General features: G+C 44.4%; 1 protein-coding gene across 15 annotated transcripts in view; it reads left to right on the top strand.

Moving 5' to 3' along the window:
- LOC140201202 (CAP-Gly domain-containing linker protein 4) overlaps nucleotides 1-18977 on the top strand; it is a 339984-nt gene that overhangs the window by 80150 nt on the left and 240857 nt on the right. For all 15 annotated transcript variants that reach the window (XM_072264916.1, XM_072264923.1, XM_072264920.1 and 12 more), the window contains exons 5-6: nucleotides 6490-6651; nucleotides 11777-11895. In XM_072264916.1, the coding sequence (XP_072121017.1) occupies nucleotides 6490-6651; nucleotides 11777-11895 (281 nt within the window). The remainder of the gene's footprint in view (nucleotides 1-6489; nucleotides 6652-11776; nucleotides 11896-18977) is intronic.

The following is an 18977-nucleotide window of genomic DNA, read 5'->3' as shown; positions in this document are numbered from 1 at the left end:
AAGCACTTTAAAACTATGCCCACTCTAGTTTCAGCCCTGGGAAAAAGCCTCTGGCTATCCACGCGATCAATGCCTCTCATCATCTTATACACCTCTATCAGGTCACCTCTCATCCCCCATCGCTTGGAGAAAAGGCCAAGTTCGCTCAGCCTATTCTCAGAAGGCATGTCATCCAATCCAGACAACATCCTTGTAAATCTCCTTTGCACTCTTTCTCTAGTATCTACATCCTGTATAGAGGTGACCAGAGTGGAACACAGTACTCTAAGTGGGTCTAAATAAGGTCTTGTATAGCAGTAATATTAGCTGAAGGCTCTTGAACTCAATCCCGCAGTTGATGAAGGCCAACACACTGTATGCCTTCTTAACACTGTCAATCTGTATAGCAGTTTTGAGTCTCCTATGGACACTGACCCCAAGATCTCTCTGATCCTCTGCACTGCCAAGAGTGTTAGCATTAATATTATATTCTGTCTTCAAACTTGTCATAGAAACATAGAAAATAGGTGCAGGAGTAAGCCATTAGGCCCTTTGAGCTTGCACCACCATTCAGTATGATCATGACTGATCATCTAACTCAGAACCCTGTACCTGCCTTCTCTCCATACCACCTGATCCCTTTAGCCACAAGGGCCATATCTAACTCCCTCTTAAATATAGCCAATGAACTGGCCTCAACTGTTTCCTGTGGCAGAGAATTCCACAGATTCACCACTCTCTGTGTGAAGAAGTTTTTCCTCATCTCGGTTCTAAAAGGCTTCCCCTTTATCCTCAAACTGGACCCCTCGTTCCCCAACATCCCGACTTCTCCAACATCGGGAACAATCTTCCTGCATCTAGCCTGTCCAATCCCTTCAGAATTTTATACGTTTCAATAAGACCCCCCCCCCCCCAATCTTCTAAATTCCAGAGAGTATAAGCCTAGTCGATCCAGTCTTTCATCATATAGAAGTCCTGCCATCCCAGGAATCAATCAGGAATCAATCAATCTTATCAATTTTGACCTACCAAAATGAACCACTTCACACTTACCTGTGTTGATCTCCATTTGCCACTTCTCAGCCCAGTTCTGCATCCTATCAAAGTTGTGCTGTAACTTCTGACAGTGCTCTAGGCTATCAAAAACATCCCCAAATTTTGTGTCATCAGCAAACTTGCTAACTCACCCTTCTACTTCCTCATGAGGTCATTTATTAAAACCACAAAGAGAAGCTGTCTCAGAACAGATCCCTGCTGAACACCACTGGTCACCGACCTCCATGCAGAATACAAACCATCCACAATCACCCTTTGCCTTCTGTGGGCAAGCCAATTCTGGATCCACAAAGCAAGGTCTCCTTGGATCCCATGCCTCCTTACTTTCTGAATGAGCCTGGCATGGGAAACCTTATCAAATACCTTGCTGAAGTCTATATATGCTACATCCATGGCTCTACCTTCATCAATGTGTTTTGTTACATCCTCAAAGAATTCGATCAGGCTCATAAAGTACCACCTACCCTTGACAAAACCATGTTGACTATCTCTAATCAGATTATGCCTCTCCAAATGCTCATAAATTGTGCCTGTCAGGAATTTCTCCAACAACTTGCCCACCACTGAAGTAAGGGTCTCTGGTCTATAATTTTCTGGGTTATCTCTACTCCCTTTCTTGAACAAGGGAACAAGATTTGCAACCCTCTAATCCTCAGGTACTTCTCCCATCCCTATTGATGATGCAAAGATCATCACCAGAGGCTCAGCAATCTCCTCCCTTGCTTCCTACAGTATATCTCATCTGGACCCGACGACTTAGCTAACTTAATGCTTTTCAAAAGCTCCAGCACATCTTTCTTAATGTCTGTATGCCTAAGCGTTTTCATCTGCTGTAAGTCGTCTCCACAATTGCCAAGGTCCTTTTCCCAGCTGAATACTGAAGCAAAATATTCATTAAGTATCTCCACTACCTCGTCTGACTCCATGTACACATTTCCACTGTTGCACTTGATTGGTCCTATTCTCACATGGCTTATCCTCTTGCTCTTCACATACTTGTAGAGTGCCTTGGGGTTTTCCTTAATCCTGCTCACCAAGGCCTTCTCATGGCCTCTTCTGGCTCTCCTAATTTCATTATTAAGCTCCTTCCTGGTAACCTTGTAATTTTCTAGATCTCTAACAGTACCTAGTTTCTCAAACCTTTGGTAAACTTCTCTTCTTAACTAGATTTTCTACATCCTTTGTACACCATGGTTCTTTTACCCCACCATCCTTGCCCTGCCTCAATGGAACATACCTATGCAGAACAGCATGCAAATGTTCCCTGAACATTTGCTACATTTCTGCCGTGCATTTTCCTGAAAACATCTGCTCCCAATTAATGCTCCCAAGTTTCTGCCTGATAGCATCATATTTCCCCCATCCCAATTAAGTGTTTCCCAGATTGTCTGGTCCTATCCCTCTCCAGCACTATGGTAATGGAGGTAAGGTTGTGTGCTCTACCTCCTAAATGCTTCCCCACCGAGAGATCGAACACCTGTCCAGGTTAATTTCCCAACACCAGATCAAGTGCAACCTCTCCTCGAGTTGGTTTATCTACATATTGCGTCAGGAGAACTTCATGAACACACTGAACAAACTCCACCCCATCCAAATCCCTTGTTCTAAGGAGATGCCAGTCAATGTTAGGAAAGTTAAAATCACCCATCACAGCAACCCTGTTATTATTGCACCGTTCCAGAATCTACCTCCCCATCTGCTCCTCAATGTCTCTGTTACTATTGGGAGGTCTATGAAAAACAGCCAATAGAGTTATTGCCCCCTTCCTGTTTCTTCCTTCCACCCACACTGACTCAGCAGACAATCCCTCCATGACTTCCTCCTTTTCTGCACCCATGATACTATTCCTGATTAACAATGCCACGCCCCCACCTCTTTTGCCTCTCACCTTGTCCTTTTTGAAACATCGAAAACCCAACACACTCAGCAGCCATTCCTGCCCCTGAGACATCTCAGTCTCTGCAATGGCCACAACATCATAGTTCTATGTACTGATCCATGCTTTGTTTATGATATTCCTTGCATTAAGATAGACACATCTCAAACCATCAGGCTGAGTGCGTCTTTGGTCTGTGATCTGCCTATCCTTCCTCACAAGCTCCCAAAAAGTTGTCTCTATTTGTGCTCCAACCACCCCATCCTCTGCCTCTTCACTTCGGTTCTATCCCCCCTGCATGTAGTTTAAACCCTCCCCAACAGCATTAGCAAACCTCCCTCCCAGGATAGAGGTTCCCCTCCAGTTCAGGTGCAACCCATCCCACTTCTACAGGTCAGTTCCTTCCCAGAAAAGGTTCCAATGATTCAAGAACTTAAAACCCTGCCCCTGCACTGTCTCCTCAGCCACTCATTCATCTGCGCTGTCTTCCTGTTCTGACCTTCCCTAGCTTGTTGCACCAGGAGTAATCCAGAGATTACCACCTTGATGTCCTGCTCTTCAGGCTCCTTCCTAACTCCCTAAACTTACTCTAACCCTCTCTTGCATTTGTCATTTGTACCAATATGTACCATGACCTCTAGTTCTTCACCCTCCCCTTCATGGGTATTCTGCAACTGCTCAGAGACATCTTGGACCCTAGCACCAGGAGGCAACACTCTATTCTGGCATCTCTTGCTGCCGCAGAATCTCCTACCTGCCCCCCTAACTATTGAGTTCCCTACGACTATTGCTCTGCTTGACTTCACCCTACTCCTCTGAAACTCAGAGCTGACCACAGTGCTATTGGTCTGGCTGCTGCTGACTTGCCCAGAGAGGTCACCCCCCCCCCCCCCCCCCAGTATCCAAACGGGTGTACCTGTTGCTGAGGGCAATAGCCACAGGGGGACCCTGCACTGACTTCTTTCTCCCTTTACTTCCTGTAGTGTTCACCCATCTACTCCCTGAATTCTGCACTCTGGGTGTAACAGCTGCTCAAAATTCTTGTCTATCAATTGCTTTGCCTCCTGGATGATCCTTAATTCAGCCAACTCCAGCTCCAGCCCCTTAATGTGGTCTTTCAGGAACTGGAGTTGGCTGTACTTCCCGCAGGTGTAGTCATCAGAGAGACCATCAGGTTCCATGAGTTCCCGCATCCTACAGGCAGAGCATTCCACTGTCATATCTGCCATCCTGCGTGCACTGCACTAAGGGGCAACCAAGACCAAATCAGCAATAACGAAAAGAAAAACCTATCCTTCTTACCTGTTTCTTTGGCCTTGGCCTCCTTGCATCAAAGCCTCTAGGTTCCCACTCGGTGACGATGGCTGCTCCAATGATAGCTGTTCTGCTAGACCGTTTCTCTCTATTATGGTTTAAAAAATTAAGAACCCCCCCCACCCCCCCAAAGCAAGGAGAAAGAACTCACTGCTTTTGGTGGTGCTCCAACTGCCTTCTGCTGATGCCTCTATGTCGTCAGAACCAGAATTATGGTCAGATTAGGGTGCAATGTCCATTCAACACTGCTGTTTGGGGCTTGGAATGTCAGGGCACCTCATGGACAGCTAGAACATGCTATATCATATTGTGCAATTCTAAGTTTAAATATGTCAAATGAAGTTTTAAATTTTAGTTGACCACATTGCTAATTTGCTACATGTTTACATATAAACATTTGAGAGCTTTAAATTGCATGTTATTCTTATAAACACTAGATCTTTAAAAGTACTATTTATGATGCCACTGGAGATGTAGACACGATTAGGGTATTGGCATTTTACTTATGGAATGGTGCAATATATGTTTAAGCAATTATCCAGCAATTATTGCAGAGGAATTTATATTCGAGTAAACCTGGAATTAAAATAACTCATCTTTGTAACAATTATGGTAAAATTACTGATGATGATGATGATGAATTTCATAAAAACTCAGCTGGTTTGCTAATGGCCTTCAGAGAAGGAAATCTGTCATCCTTGCCTGTATTGACCTGTTGCTGACAGCAGATTCAGTAATGCTGTTGGCTTTAGTTGCCCCTCCAGTTTAGGGGAAATTGGAAACAGATGATAAAGGGTATTACTTTTTCCTCTATGGTGCCGTGCAATGTACTGAACCTGTCAAAGATTACTTAGTGCCTTGTCATAACACTGATATTTGTGAAAGAAACAAGTTCAAGCTCTCATGATATTGATCTTGATCCAGGCATTAGAACAGTTTTCCTGGGACCAAATAGTTCTTTTCATAATCATAATGCAGCAAGGAGCACAAAGGGCATACATTTGCTTCATGATATGTTCCAGAAGAACAGAGGGATCAGCATGACCACAAGAAAACTTTGAACTCCATCAACTAAAATGATAATCAAGAGTTCTTCTCAGCTTTGACTGTCCTCATAATTATATTTGATACACAATGAAATGCAATTCATGATCCTTAACCACAGATCCACTACTGCAATACAAGTTAGGCTTAAGCCGAAATCTTTACATTGCTTCTCAGTTTAACCTTTTTTGCAACTGTACTTTATCTTCTGAAATGAAGCTAATCTACATAATAAGTGGGTCACCTTCAGAATCAAAATCATGTCACGTTTAATCATTCAGTTTCAGATACTTGTGGAATTATTGTTGATTCCTTCACCGGAATATTCAAGAGGATGAACCTTGCATTAAGCATCCAAAAGATGAAGGTCCTTCACAAACTGGTACCATCATGCATCACAAACAAAGAATTGGGATCTCTCTGATCTGGGAAGTCCGAGTACAACAGCAGAAACACCCCATCCATTTGCCCCCTTAATTCCAATCATCACAGCTGTGGCAAGATCAGAAGATCCAATATAAGATTCATTAATTGCCCAGAACCCATGAAAATGAAGTAGAAAGAGATTGAGTGGCTGCTTCTGAAATAGAAGAGCTTGTTAAGCATTCAGAAGTAATGTGTCGATTACAGTATTTATATTTCACATGCCTGTTCAGCTTAAATGCAATCAGTGATGCTCTCTTGATTACATTTTGGAACATATATTTCTAATTTGAAAAACAGGGTCAAATAAAATTTTATTAATACTTATTTCACTAAATTTATTTGTCATGATGCCATTTTTTATACATTGCTTTAATTTTCTGAAATTTGGGCTTAGATTTGATATTTTTATCCTTGTTATCTGATGTCAGACTTTGAAATCCGAATAACTGCAACATGCATTAATTCCTATGATACAGCTATTTTATTTCCCCACCACTCTTCTTACCCCATTCTTTCCCTTGCCAACATATCCATCATCTCCATCATCTCCAAGCCATTCGCAACTGCAAGCCATGTCATTTGTAAGGCTTTTGCTTCATGCAGGTTCTGTTTCACTTCGGTTCTTTATGTGCTTAGGATCTTTTCTAATTCTGGAACAGTTGTTCTGCTCGGTCTGTTTCCTATAAACTGCTATTCATTGTAGCACCTTACATGTTACTTTATTGTGACATTTAATCTAAACTATGCCTTATTGACATGTTGCACAGATTTTGCATTATATTCTTATTTTGCAGGAGATGCAGAAGTTGCAGTCAAGTTTGCTTTAGAGTTGATTGAGATGGGAGCAGATGTAAAAATTCGAAGCCGATGGACTAACATGAATGCATTGCATTATGCTGCATATTTCGATGTTCCTGAACTAATAAGAATAATTTTGAAGGGGGCAAATGCTGGAGGTAAATCATTTTAAACTTTGTGGAAGATGCACTGGTATTTGTTTTGAAAATACTGTGAAACCAGTAAATTCTAGCCAGTAGCATGAGATGCCCTTTTTTAAAAATGAGTTGTTCCTTACAAGCTGGTGATGGTGTGCACCAAATGAGATTGAGGGTCAGTATCTGATCAGATGAATAATATTAAGAATATTGGTAATAATAATAATAAGCAAGTGCAACAACAAAACTTGTGTGTCATGTATAGGAGCGGAATAATTGATTTAGTTCTTAATGGCACTAGTAGATGACAAATGAGCATATTGGCTACACTGTAGTTCAATGCATGCACAACCTTCTGCCTGGTGGTGTGAATTTGATCCACCCTCCAGGAGATGTTGGTGTCATAGTTTGAATCACATCTCCTTTCACCCACTCAGATGATGTTTGGAATTGAATTATGTCAGCACACTTCTGGTTTTAAGGTCTAAATCATACTATAGATGAACGTGATGAACTTTTTAGGCAGGTGGTCACACTGGGGCCACGGGAGACAGACAAGTGGTCACAGTCAGGAGAGGGAAGGGGAAGAGTCAGTACTAGAGAGTACCTCTGTGGCCGTTCCCCTTGACAATAAGTACTCCTGTTTGAGTACTGTTGGGGGAGGGTGGGAGAACAGCCTATCTGGGGAAAGCAACAGTGGCCGTGCCTCTGACACGGAGTCCGGCCCTGTGGCACTGGATAGGGAAAGGAAGAGGAAGGCAGTAGTGATAGGGGACTCTTTAGTTAGGGGGTCAGACAGGCGTTTCTGTGGACGCAGGAAAGAAACTCAGATGGTAGTTTGCCTGCCAGGTGCCAGGGTCCGGGATATTTCAGATCACGTCCAAGATATCCTGCAGTGGGAGGGAGAACAGCCAGAGGTCGTGGTACATATTGGTACCAATGATATAGGTAGGAAAAGGGAAGAGGTCCTGGGAAAAAAAGACTACAGGGAGTTAGGAAGGAAGTTGAGAAGCAGGACCGCAAAGGTAGTAATCTCGGGATTACTGCCTGTGCCACGTGACAGTGAGTATAAGAATAGAATGAGGTGGAGGATGAATGAGTGGCTGAGGGATTGGAGCAGGGGGCAGGAATTTAGATTTCTGGATCATTGGGACCTCTTTTGGGGCAGGTGTGACCTGTACAAAAAGGACGGGTTGCACTTGAATCCCGGGGGGACCAATATCCTGGCGGGGAGGTTTGCTAAGGCTACTGGGGAGAGTTTAAACTAGAATTGGGGGGAGTGGGAACCGAACTGAAGAGACTGGGGAAGAGGTGGTTGGCTCACAAATAGAGAAAACTTGGAGACAGTGTGTGAGAGAGGATAGGCAGGTGATAGAGAAGGGACGCGCTCAGACAGACGGTTTGATATGTGTCTATTTTAACGCAAGGAGTATTGTGAACAAAGCGGATGAGCTTAGAATGTGGATCAGTACTTGGAGCTATGATGTGGTGGCCGTTACAGAGACTTGGATGGCTCAGGGACAGGAATGGTTACTTCAAGTGCCGAGTTTTAGATGTTTCAGAAAGGACAGGGAGGGAGGCAAAAGAGGTGGGGGCGTGGCACTGTTGATCAGAGATGGTGTCACCGCTGCAGAAAAGGTGGACGTCATGGACGGATTGTCTACAGAGTCTCTGTGGGTGGAGGTTAGGAACAGGAAGGGGTCAACAACTCTATTGGGTGTTTTTTATAGGCCGCCCAATAGTAACAGGGATATCAAGGAGCAGATAGGGACACAGATCCTGGAAAGGTGTAATAATAAGAGTTGTCGTGATGGGAGATTTTAATTTCTGAAATATTGATTGGCATCTCCCTAGAGCAAGGGGTTTAGATGGGGTGGAGTTTGTTAGGTGTGTTCAGGAAGGTTGTTTGACACAATGTGTAGATAAGCCTACAAGAGGAAAGACTGTACTGGTTTGATATTGGGAAATGAACCTGGTCAGGTGTCAGATCTCTCAGTGGGAGAGCATTTTGGAGATTGTGATCATAATTCTATCTCTTTTACAATAGCATTGGAGAGAGATAGGAACAGACGAGTTAGAAAAACATTTAATTGGGGTAAGGGGAATTATGAGGCTATCAGGCAGGAAATTGAAAGCTTAAATTGGGAACAGATGTTCTCGGAAATGTACGGCAGAAATGTGGCAAATGTTCAGCGGGTATTTGTATGGTAGGGTACAGGAACCATGGTGTAAAAAGACTGTGGTAAATCTAGTCAAGAAGAAAAGAAAAGCTTAGAAAAGAGTCAGAGAGCTAGGTAATGTTAGAGATCTAGAAGATTATAAGGCTAATAGGAAGGAGCTTAAGAAGGAAATTAGGAGATCCAGGAGGGGTCATGAGAAGGCCTTGGCAGGCAGGATTAAGGAAAACCCCAAGACATTCTACAAGTATGTGAAGAGCAAGAGGATAATACGTAAAAGAGTAGGACCTATCAAGTCTGACAGTGGGAAAGTGCGTATGGAACTGGAGGAAATAGCAGAGGTACTTAATGAATACAGTATTCACTATGGAAAAGGATCTTGGTAATTGTAGTGATGACTTGCAGCGGACTGAAAAGCATGAGCATGTAGATATTAAGAAAGAAGATGTGCTGGAGCTTTTGGAAAGCATCAAGTTAGATAAATCGCCGGGACCGAATGAGATGTACCCCGGGCTACTGTGGGAGGCGAGGGAGGAGATTGCTGAGCCTCTGGCGATGATCTTTGAATCATCAATGGAGACGGGAGAGTTTCCGGAGGATTGTAGGGTTGCGGTTGTTGTTCCTTTCTGCAAGAAAGGGAGTAGATGTAGCCCACGAAATTATAGACCAGTGAGTCTTACTTCAGTGGTTGGTAAGTTGATGGAGAAGATCCTGAGAGAAAGGATTTATGAACATTTGGAGAGGTGTAATACGATTAGGAATAGTCAGCATGGCTTTGTCAAGGGCAGGTCGTGCCTTATGAGCCTGATTGAATTTTTTGAGGATGTAACTAAACACATTGATGAAGGAAGAGCAGTAGATGTTGTGTATATGGATTTCAGCAAGGCACTTGTTAAGGTACCCCATGCAAGGCTTATTAAGAAAGTAAGGAGGCATGGGACGCAAGGGGATATTGCTTTGTGGATCCAGAACTGGCTTGCCCACAGAAGGCAAAGAGTGGTTGTAGACGGGTCATATTCTGCATGGAGGTCGGTGACCAGTGGTGTGCCTCAGGGATCTGTTCTGGGACTCGGACCCTTACTTTTCGTGATTTTTATAAATGACCTGGATGAGGAAGTGGAGGGATGGGTTAGTAAGTTTGCTGATGATACAAAGGTTGGAGGTGTTGTGGATAGTGTGGAGGGCTGTCAGAGGTTACAGCGGGACATTGATAGGATCTAAAACTGGGCTGAGAAGTGGCAGATGGAGTTCAACCCAGATAAGTGTGAAGTCGTTCATTTTGGTAGGACAAATATGATGGTAGAATATAGTATTAATGGTAAGACTCTTAGCCGTGTGGAGGATCAGAGGGATCTTGGGGTCTGAGTCCACAGGACACTCAAAGCAGTTGCGCAGGTTGACTCTGTGGTTAAAGAGGCATACGGTGTATTGGCCTTCATCAATTGTGGAATTGAATTCAGGAGCCGAGAGGTAATGTTACAGCTATATAGGACCCTGGTCAGACCCCACTTGGAGTACTGTGCTCAGTTCTGGTCACCTCAATACAAGAAGGATGTGGAAACCATAGAAACGGTGCAGAGGAGATTTACAAGGATGTTGCCTGGACTGGGGAGCATGACTTATGAAAATAGGTTGAGTGATCTTGGCCTTTTCTCCTTGGAGCGACGGAGGATGAGAGGTGACCTGATAGATGTGTATAGGATGATGAAAGGCATTGATGGTGTTGATAGTCAGGGGCTTTTTACCAGGGCGGAAATGGTTGCCACAAGAGGACAGAGGTTTAAGGTGCTGGGGAGTAGGTACAGAGGAGATGTCAGGGGTAAGTTTTTTACACAGAGAGTGGTGAGTACATGGAATGGGCTGCCGGAAATGGTGGTGGAGGCAGATACGACAGGGTCTTTTAAGAGACTTTTGGATAGGTACATGAAGCTTAGAAAAATAGAGGGCTATGGGTAAGCCTAGTAATTTCTAAGGTAGGGACATGTTCGGCATAACTTTGTGGGCCGAAGGACCTGTATTGTGCTGTAGGTTTTCTATGTTTCTATATATATATATATATATATATACACACATACACACCAAAAATATAAATTAAAATATAAAATAAAAATATAATTTAAATAAGTGATGCAAAAAGAGAGGAAAATCTAGTAAGTTAGTGCACATGGGTTGTTTGTCCATTCAGAAATCTGATGGCGGAGGGGAAGTTTCTTTTGAAATGCTGAGTGTGTGTTGTCATATTCCTATACCACCTCCTTGATGGTAGTAAGGAGAAGAGGGAATCTCCTAGGTGATGGGGAGGGGGGAGTGTGGTCCTTAATGATGGATGCCACCTTTTTGAGGCATTGCCTTTTAAAGATTGTGTTTTGAATAACCTCTACAGTCGTTGTTGGTACACCCCAAAACACCCTTTTTGGATCGAGATACTGACAACAGTAGGATGATAGGAATATGGGTGGGAGGTGTTTTTAATTTGTATAATCCAACATCTCTAAGCACGTTAGAATAGATCTTCCATATGTCATCTGATCTTGTGAACTGGGTTTAAATGTCTCCAAAATAGTCAGTTTCCTCATGCTTATGGCCTATTTGGAGCTATTCGTCTTTTTTACAAATAAATCATGCAAAATATTCATTATTAGCGTTAATCCAAAATATTGTCATATGAAAATCAATGTGAAGAATCTATTTTGTATTTCATCACAAAATTATATTTCCTTTTCAAACCACAAAATAGTTGTGGGAATAAAAGTATGCTTTATGAATTTGTAATATTCAGTTGCAATATTAGAATGTTTGGTGATGTCTGACCTCATGCTTACAAAAGTTGAAGATTACTAAAAACTTTTCAGGTTCATGATAATAACTTGAAGACAAAAAAATTAAAAAATAATCATCTAATGTTGATCTAACAATTTTGTTTGATTGAAACAGAATTTGATTATTTGTTTTGTACCTGTTATTGTCAGAAGTAGATGCCACCTGCAGTGACTTCAATTTTGGAACACCTTTACACATTGCAGCATCAAATCTTTGCTTGTCAGCTGTGAAATGTTTATTGGAACATGGAGCCAACCCTGTATTTAGGGTAAGAAACTAGTATTTTAGAATTCAATTAACCACTCTTTAGACATGGTAGTAATACACAAATTAACTTGTGAAAATATAACTGCAATGTTTTAGAGAATATTGAGAAATTAACAAATCTCTTAGAAATTAGTCTTTTATGAAGTAATTATTAGGAACGCAGCAGAATTCATTATGTGAATCACTTCAAAACTCAAACAAGGTATTTGTGAAAAGGGTGAAGGAAATGGTAATACTGATAAAGTTGTCAGCAGGTGATAAAATAACATTGTGGACAGGGAGTAAAGGAAAACTACTTTTAATGTCATGATTGAACTTGGAGCAATTACAGTTTATGGCAATGGGGTAATGATGTTGTTTCTCTGCTATACATTTCACTGCTTTCATGAACATCATTTTTATCATTAAATGTATTATTATGAATGGAAAATTAAATATAAGGCAAGTTTGTGTGCATGAAAATGTAATAATTAGATATGAATTAGTAACTTTTTATTTTAAAAGCTTAGTTGATTTTATGATTCAGAAATTGCCCATTGTTTCCTTTTATTTTTCTCTTCCTTATATTCTCTTTTATAAATGCTTGAAGTGATGGAGCACAGTTAGCGTACTAGAATTTATAGCTACTAAGTGTTTAAAGAAATAGGAAAACTTGAAAAATAACATTAGATTTTGTGTAATACTTGGGATGCTCAAAAGAAAATTGGATAAATATAAGAAAGAAAAGATCAAGGGTATGAGAAAAGGAGTATTGGACTGACTGGATACTGTTGCCATGAGCCTTTTTCCATTCTCTTGAATTTCCCCCTGTGGTACAACTCTAGCCAGTGGAAAGTTTTATCATTGATTCACCTTGACTTGAATTTTACTAAAGCTCACTAATGCCCCTCTCATTCAACACTGCTTTGGCGACCAGGAAGGTCACTGAAGCAAATACAGCATTGATAGTATGAAAATAATCCAGACAAATATTATTAGCTACCTGAAAACATTTGGGTATTAATACATAAATAAATCAGAGTTTTCTGTTGAAAGGATGATGTCAACTGCAAATTTACAGGGGTCTGAATTTGCTGGTACGATAATCTCTTGTGTTAGTATTTAGACTATAGTTTCTTATAAATCCTCCCCTTGTAACTTCCTGTATGTTTCCTATGTTTAAAATGAAGTGTGTGTGTGTTTTTTCCCCAATTAACTTCATGTTCTGAGAGTATTGATTTCCAGTGGAAAAGGAAACACCCTTTCCCACACTGATCTTTAGATCTGCTAATTTTCTTGCATGTTTGTTTTATACCAGATTAGGTCCACTAGGGTATAACACAGTATGTTGATCCCTGTTTTTTTTTTAAAATTTAGTTTCCATTTGCTGATATTCCCTCAGCAAGGTATTCTCTTTGTTCTTGGGCATCTTCCAACAAGGACAGAATGGTTAGATTTTCTAATGACATTTCCAAGGCCTTTTAGTTCTATAAGTCTTCTGACCCATTCATTAAAATCATGGTAGATTTGATCTTCCAACAGATCCACTTTCTTGCCTGTCCTTCATAATCCTTAATCCTACTGTGAACCAAGTACCTTTGTCTTGGCCTTGAATATATTTAGTTATTCTGTGTCTGCACTTATTCGGAGTAGAGACATAACCCTCCATTTTTCTATTATTCATGTGCCTGTCTAAGAGTTTTTTAAATGTCACTAATATATCTGACTCTACCTCCACTCCTGGCAGCGTGCTTCACGCACCCAACACGCACTGTGGGGGGGGGGGGGGGGTTGAACAACAACTTATCTCTGATATCGTCCCTATACATTTCTCCAATCAGCTTGAAATTATGTCACCTCGCATTCGTCATTTCCTCCCTGGGAAAAAGTCTGTGGTCACAAACATGAGAAAATCTGCAGATGCTGATAATCCAAAGAAACACACACACAATGCTGGAGAAACTCAGCAGGCCAGGCAGCATCAGACTCCACCCTGATGAGTGGTCTTGGTCCGAAAAGTTGACTGTTCACTCTTTTCCATTGCGGATTGGTCTGCTGAGTTCCTCCAGCATTTTATGTGCTTTGCAAAGGTCTTTGGTTATCCACTCGATCCTATGCCTGTTATCATCTTGTACACCTCTTATCAAGTAATATAAGAGAAAAATCCCAGCACTCTGAACCTATCCTTGTAAAGCATGCTCTCTAATAGACAATAGCCAATAGGTGCAGGAGTAGGCCACTCGGCCCTTCGAGCCAGCACCACCATTCACTGTGATCATGGCTGATCATCCACAATCAGTACCTGCCTTCTCCCCATATCCCTTGACTCCGCTATCTTTAAGAGCTCTATCTCTTTCTTGAAAGAATCCAGAGGATTGGCCTCCACTGCCTTCTGAGGCAGAGCATTCCACAGATCCACAACCCTCTGTGTGAAGAAGTTTTACCTCAACTCCGTTCTAAATGGTCTACCCCTTATTCTTAAACTGTGGCCTCTGGTTCTGGACTCCCCCAATATTGGGAACATGTTTCCTGCCTCTAGCGTGTCTAATCCCTTAATAATCTTATATGTTTCAATCAGATCCCCTCTCATCCTTCTAAATTCCAGTGTATACAAACCCTGTCGCTCCAATCTTTCAACATATGACATTCTCGCCATCCCTGGAATTAACCCAGTGAACCTACACTGCACTCCCTCCATAGCAAGAATGTCCTTCCTCAAATTTGGAGACCAAAATTGCACACAATACTCCAGGTGAGGTCTCACCAGGGCCTTGTACAACTGCAGAAGGACCTCTTTGCTCCTATACTCAACCCCCCTTGTTATGAAGGCCAACATGCCATTAGTTTTCTTCATTGCCTGCTGTACCTGTATGCTTACTTTCAGTGACTGGTGAACAAGGACACCCAGATCTCATTGTACTTCCCCTTTTCCTAACTTGACACCATTCAGATTGTAATCTGCCTTCCTGTCCTTGCCACCAAATTGGATAACCTCACATTTATCCACATTAAACTGCATCTGCCATGCATCTGCCCACTCATCCAACCTGTCCAAGTCACCCTGCATTCTCATAACATCCTCCTCACATTTCACACTGTCACCTAGCTTTGTATCATCTGCAAATTTGCTCTAATGTTACTTTTAATCCCGTCATCTAAATTATTAATGTATATTGTAAATAGCTGCGGTCCCAGCACCGAGCCTTGTGGTACCCCACTAGTCACTGCCTGCCATTCTGAAAAGGACCCGTTAATCCCTACTCTTTGTTTCCTATCTGCCAACCAATTTTCTATCCATGTCAGTACCCTACCCCCAATACCATGTGCTCTAATTTTGCCCACTAACCTCCTATGTGGGACCTTATCAAAGGTTTTCTGAAAGTCCAGGTACACTACATCCACTGACTTTCCCATGTCCATTTTCATAGTTACATCCTCAAAAAATTCCAGAAGATTGGTCAAGGATGATTTCCCCTTCATGCTGACTCAGACCGATCCTGTTACTGCTATCCAAATGTGCTGCTATTTCATCTTTTATAATTGACTCCAGCATCTTCCCCACCACTGATGTCAGACTAACTGGCCTATAATTACCTGTTTTCTCTCTCCCTCCTTTCTTAAAAAGTGGGATAACATCAGCTACCCTCCAATCCGCAGGAACTGATCCTGAATCTATAGAACATTAGAAAATGATTACCAATGCATCCACGATTTCTAGACCCACCTCCTTAAGTACCTTGGGATGCAGACCATCAGGCCCTGGGGATTTATCAGCCTTCAGTCCCATCAGTTTATCCAACACCATTTTCTGCCTAATGTGAATTTCCTTCAGTTCCTTTGTTACCCTAGGTCCTCTGGCCTGTGGCGACCCACTTTCTACACAAACGAACCGGCTCACAAAATAGCCCGCGTGCAGGGGGAGACTCTTGTAATGCACCTCTGACGTCATTTCCGCCCGGAGAGGGCTGGAAGGGAACTGCTTATAAGCCAGGGCCGCGGTTTGAATAAACGAGTCTCGAGTGCGACTTACAGACTACGTGTCGTTATTTCTAGCTTTGTGTGTAGCACATCGCTACATTGGTGACCCTGACGGTCCAAACGGGATTTGGACCAAAGATGATCAACTCTTCATCTGTTCACGCAGTTTCGCTAAAACTGCCAACTTTCTGGACGCTGCGACCACGTGTGTGGTTTGACCAAGCAGAAGCCCAGTTCCAGATTCAGCAGATATCTTTGGATTCCACACATTACTATTACGTGGTGAGCTCCCTTGACCAGGAGACAGCCGCACGGGTTGGGGATTTCATACAGTCACCCCCCAAAGAAGGCAAATATGCAGCATTCAAAGCGCTGCTCTTAGAGACCTTTGGCTTCTCACAGTGTGAGCGAGGTGCCTGCTTGCTGCACCTGGACGGTTTGGGAGACAGGCTGCCGTCAGCATTAATGAACGAGATGCTGGCCCTGGCTGAAGGACACAAGCCCTGCCTCATGTTTGAGCAGGTGTTCCTTGAACAACTGCCCGAGGACATACATCTGCTGCTGACCGACGCAGATTTCAGTGACCCCCAGAAGTGGCGGCCCGGTCAGACGTGCTGTGGAAAGCCAAGAGGGAGAGCGGGACAGATTACCAAGCCACGCGCCCAACAGCAGGCCAAACCAGGCCCGACAACAGAGCGCACACAACCCAGAGGAAGGAGTGAGGAGGCCAATGAACAGTGGTGTTTCTACCAGCAGCGGTGGGGCACAGAAGTCCGCCGTTGTCGCCCGCCCTGCAAGTTCCCAGGAAACACCAGGACCAGCCGCCGCTAATGGCTACGGTGGCTGGCCACCAGGACAGCCTCCTGTATGTCTGGGACAAACAGTCGGGACGCTGCTTCTTGGTCGACACTGGAACGGAGATCAGTGTCTTACCCCCGACGGGGTATGACACCCGCAACAGGGCGATGGGACTCACCCTGAGGGCCGCAAATGGCAACATGATTCGGACCTACGGCACCCGCACAGTGCAGCTACAGTTTGGCGCCAGTCAGTTCATGTGGGACTTCACACTGGCCACCGTGGCCCAACCACTCCTGGGGGCGGACTTCTTGCGAGCCCACAGCCTGCTGGTCGACTTGCAAGGGAAAAGACTGGTCCATGCCAAGACTTTCCAGACATTCTCCCTGGGTGAAGCCAAGTGGCCGGCCCCACACCTGGACTCCAGCACGCTGTCTGACAATGAATTCACCAGAATCCTGGCGGACTTTTCATCGGTTCCGGCACCGCAGTTCACGGCAGCCATGCCCAGACCCGGAGTACAGCACCACATTCCGACCCAGGGACCAACCCTCCATGCCTGTGCATGAAGGCTCCCCCCGGACAAGCGCCGCCTGGCGAAGGAGGACTTCAAGAGGATGAAGGAATTAGGGATCGTACGGCAGTCTGACAGCCCATGGGCCTCCACTTGCACATGGTGCCCAAAGCAGCCGGGAGCTGGAGACCATGCGGCAACTACCGCAGACTGAACAAGGCTACAACTCCAGACCGCTACCCTGTGCTGCACATACAGGACTTTGCAGCAAACCTGAATGGGCAAGCATCTTTTCCAAAGTAGACCTCGTTAGGGGGTACCATCAAATTCCGGTACACTCTGAAGACATCCCCAAAACAGCACACATCACCCCGTTTGGCCTGTTCAAATTCCTCCGAATGCCGTTTGGCCTGAAGAATGCTGCACAGACGTTCCAGCGACTAATGGATGCGGTGGGACACGACCTGGACTTTGCGTTCATCTATTTGGACGACATCTTCATAGCCAGCAGTAGTCGTCAGGAGCATCTGTCCCACCTCCGCCAGCTCCACTCCCGCCTGAGTGATTTCGGCCTCACGATCAACCTGGCCAAATGTCAGTTCGGACTCGACACCATTGAATTCCTGGGCCACAGGATTACCAAAGATGGGGCAACACCTCTGCCCGCCAAGGTAGACGCGATCCGCCATTTCATCTGGCCCAACATAGTCAAAGGCCTGCAGGAGTTCGTTGGTATGGTGAACTTCTACCACCGCTTCCTCCCCTCAGCAGCCCGTATCATGCGCCCTTTGTTCACCCTGATGTCCGGTAAAGGCAGGACATTACTTGGGACGAAGAGGCCGTGGCCGCTTTCGTTGAAGCCAAGGAAGCCTTGGCAGATGCCACGATGCTGGTGCACCCCAGAACGGACGTTCCAACTGTCCTCACAGTGGACGCATCCAACACTGCAGTCGGTGGGGTGCTGGAGCAACTCATCGAGGGGCGCTGGCAACCCCTGGCGTTCTTCAGCAGGCACCTACGGCCACTCGAACTCAAGTACAGTGCCTTCGACTGGGAGCTGTTGGCACTATATCTGGCAATCCGGCATTTCAGGTACTTCTTAGAAGGCAGGCTGTTCACCGCGTTCACGGACCACAAACCGTTGACCTTCGCATTCACAAAGGTGTCCGATCCCTAGTCGGCCTGCCAGCAGCGACATCTCCGAGTACACAATGGACATCCAGCATGTCTTGGGAAAGGACAACGTTGTGGCAGACGCACTCTCCAGACCAACTATCCAGGCCCTGTCCCAGGGGGTGGACTATGCAGCACTGGTGGAGGCGCAGCAGGCAGACGACAAGATGCCCAGCTACAGGACCGCAGTCTTGGGTTTGCAGCTGCAAGACTTCCTCGTAGGCCCAGGTGAGAGGACCCTTCTGTGCGACATGGCTACTGGCCAACCTCGCCCCATCGTCCCGGCAGCCTGGTGGCAGCGAGTTTTCAACTCCATACACGGCTTGGCACACCCATCTATCAGGACACCTGTCCAGATGGTCTCCAGCAAGTTCGTGTGAAACATAGAAAATAGGTGCAGGAGTAGGCCATTCGGCCCTTCGAGCCTGCACCGCCATTCAGTATGATCATGGCTGATCATCCAACTCAGAACCCTGCACCAGCCTTCCCTCCATACCCCCTTATCCCTTTAGCCACAAGGGCCATATCTAACTCCCTCTTAAATATAGCCAATGAACTGACCTCAACTGTTTCCTGTGGCAGAGAATTCTACAGATTCACCACTCTCTGTGTGAAGAAGTTTTTCCTAATCTCGGTCCTAA

This window comes from Mobula birostris, chromosome 8 (assembly GCF_030028105.1).
Source record: "Mobula birostris isolate sMobBir1 chromosome 8, sMobBir1.hap1, whole genome shotgun sequence".
NCBI classification, from domain to species: Eukaryota; Metazoa; Chordata; class Chondrichthyes; order Myliobatiformes; family Myliobatidae; genus Mobula; species Mobula birostris.
Note: the sequence above shows the minus strand (reverse complement) of the source record. Positions and strands in the feature narration are given on the sequence as shown.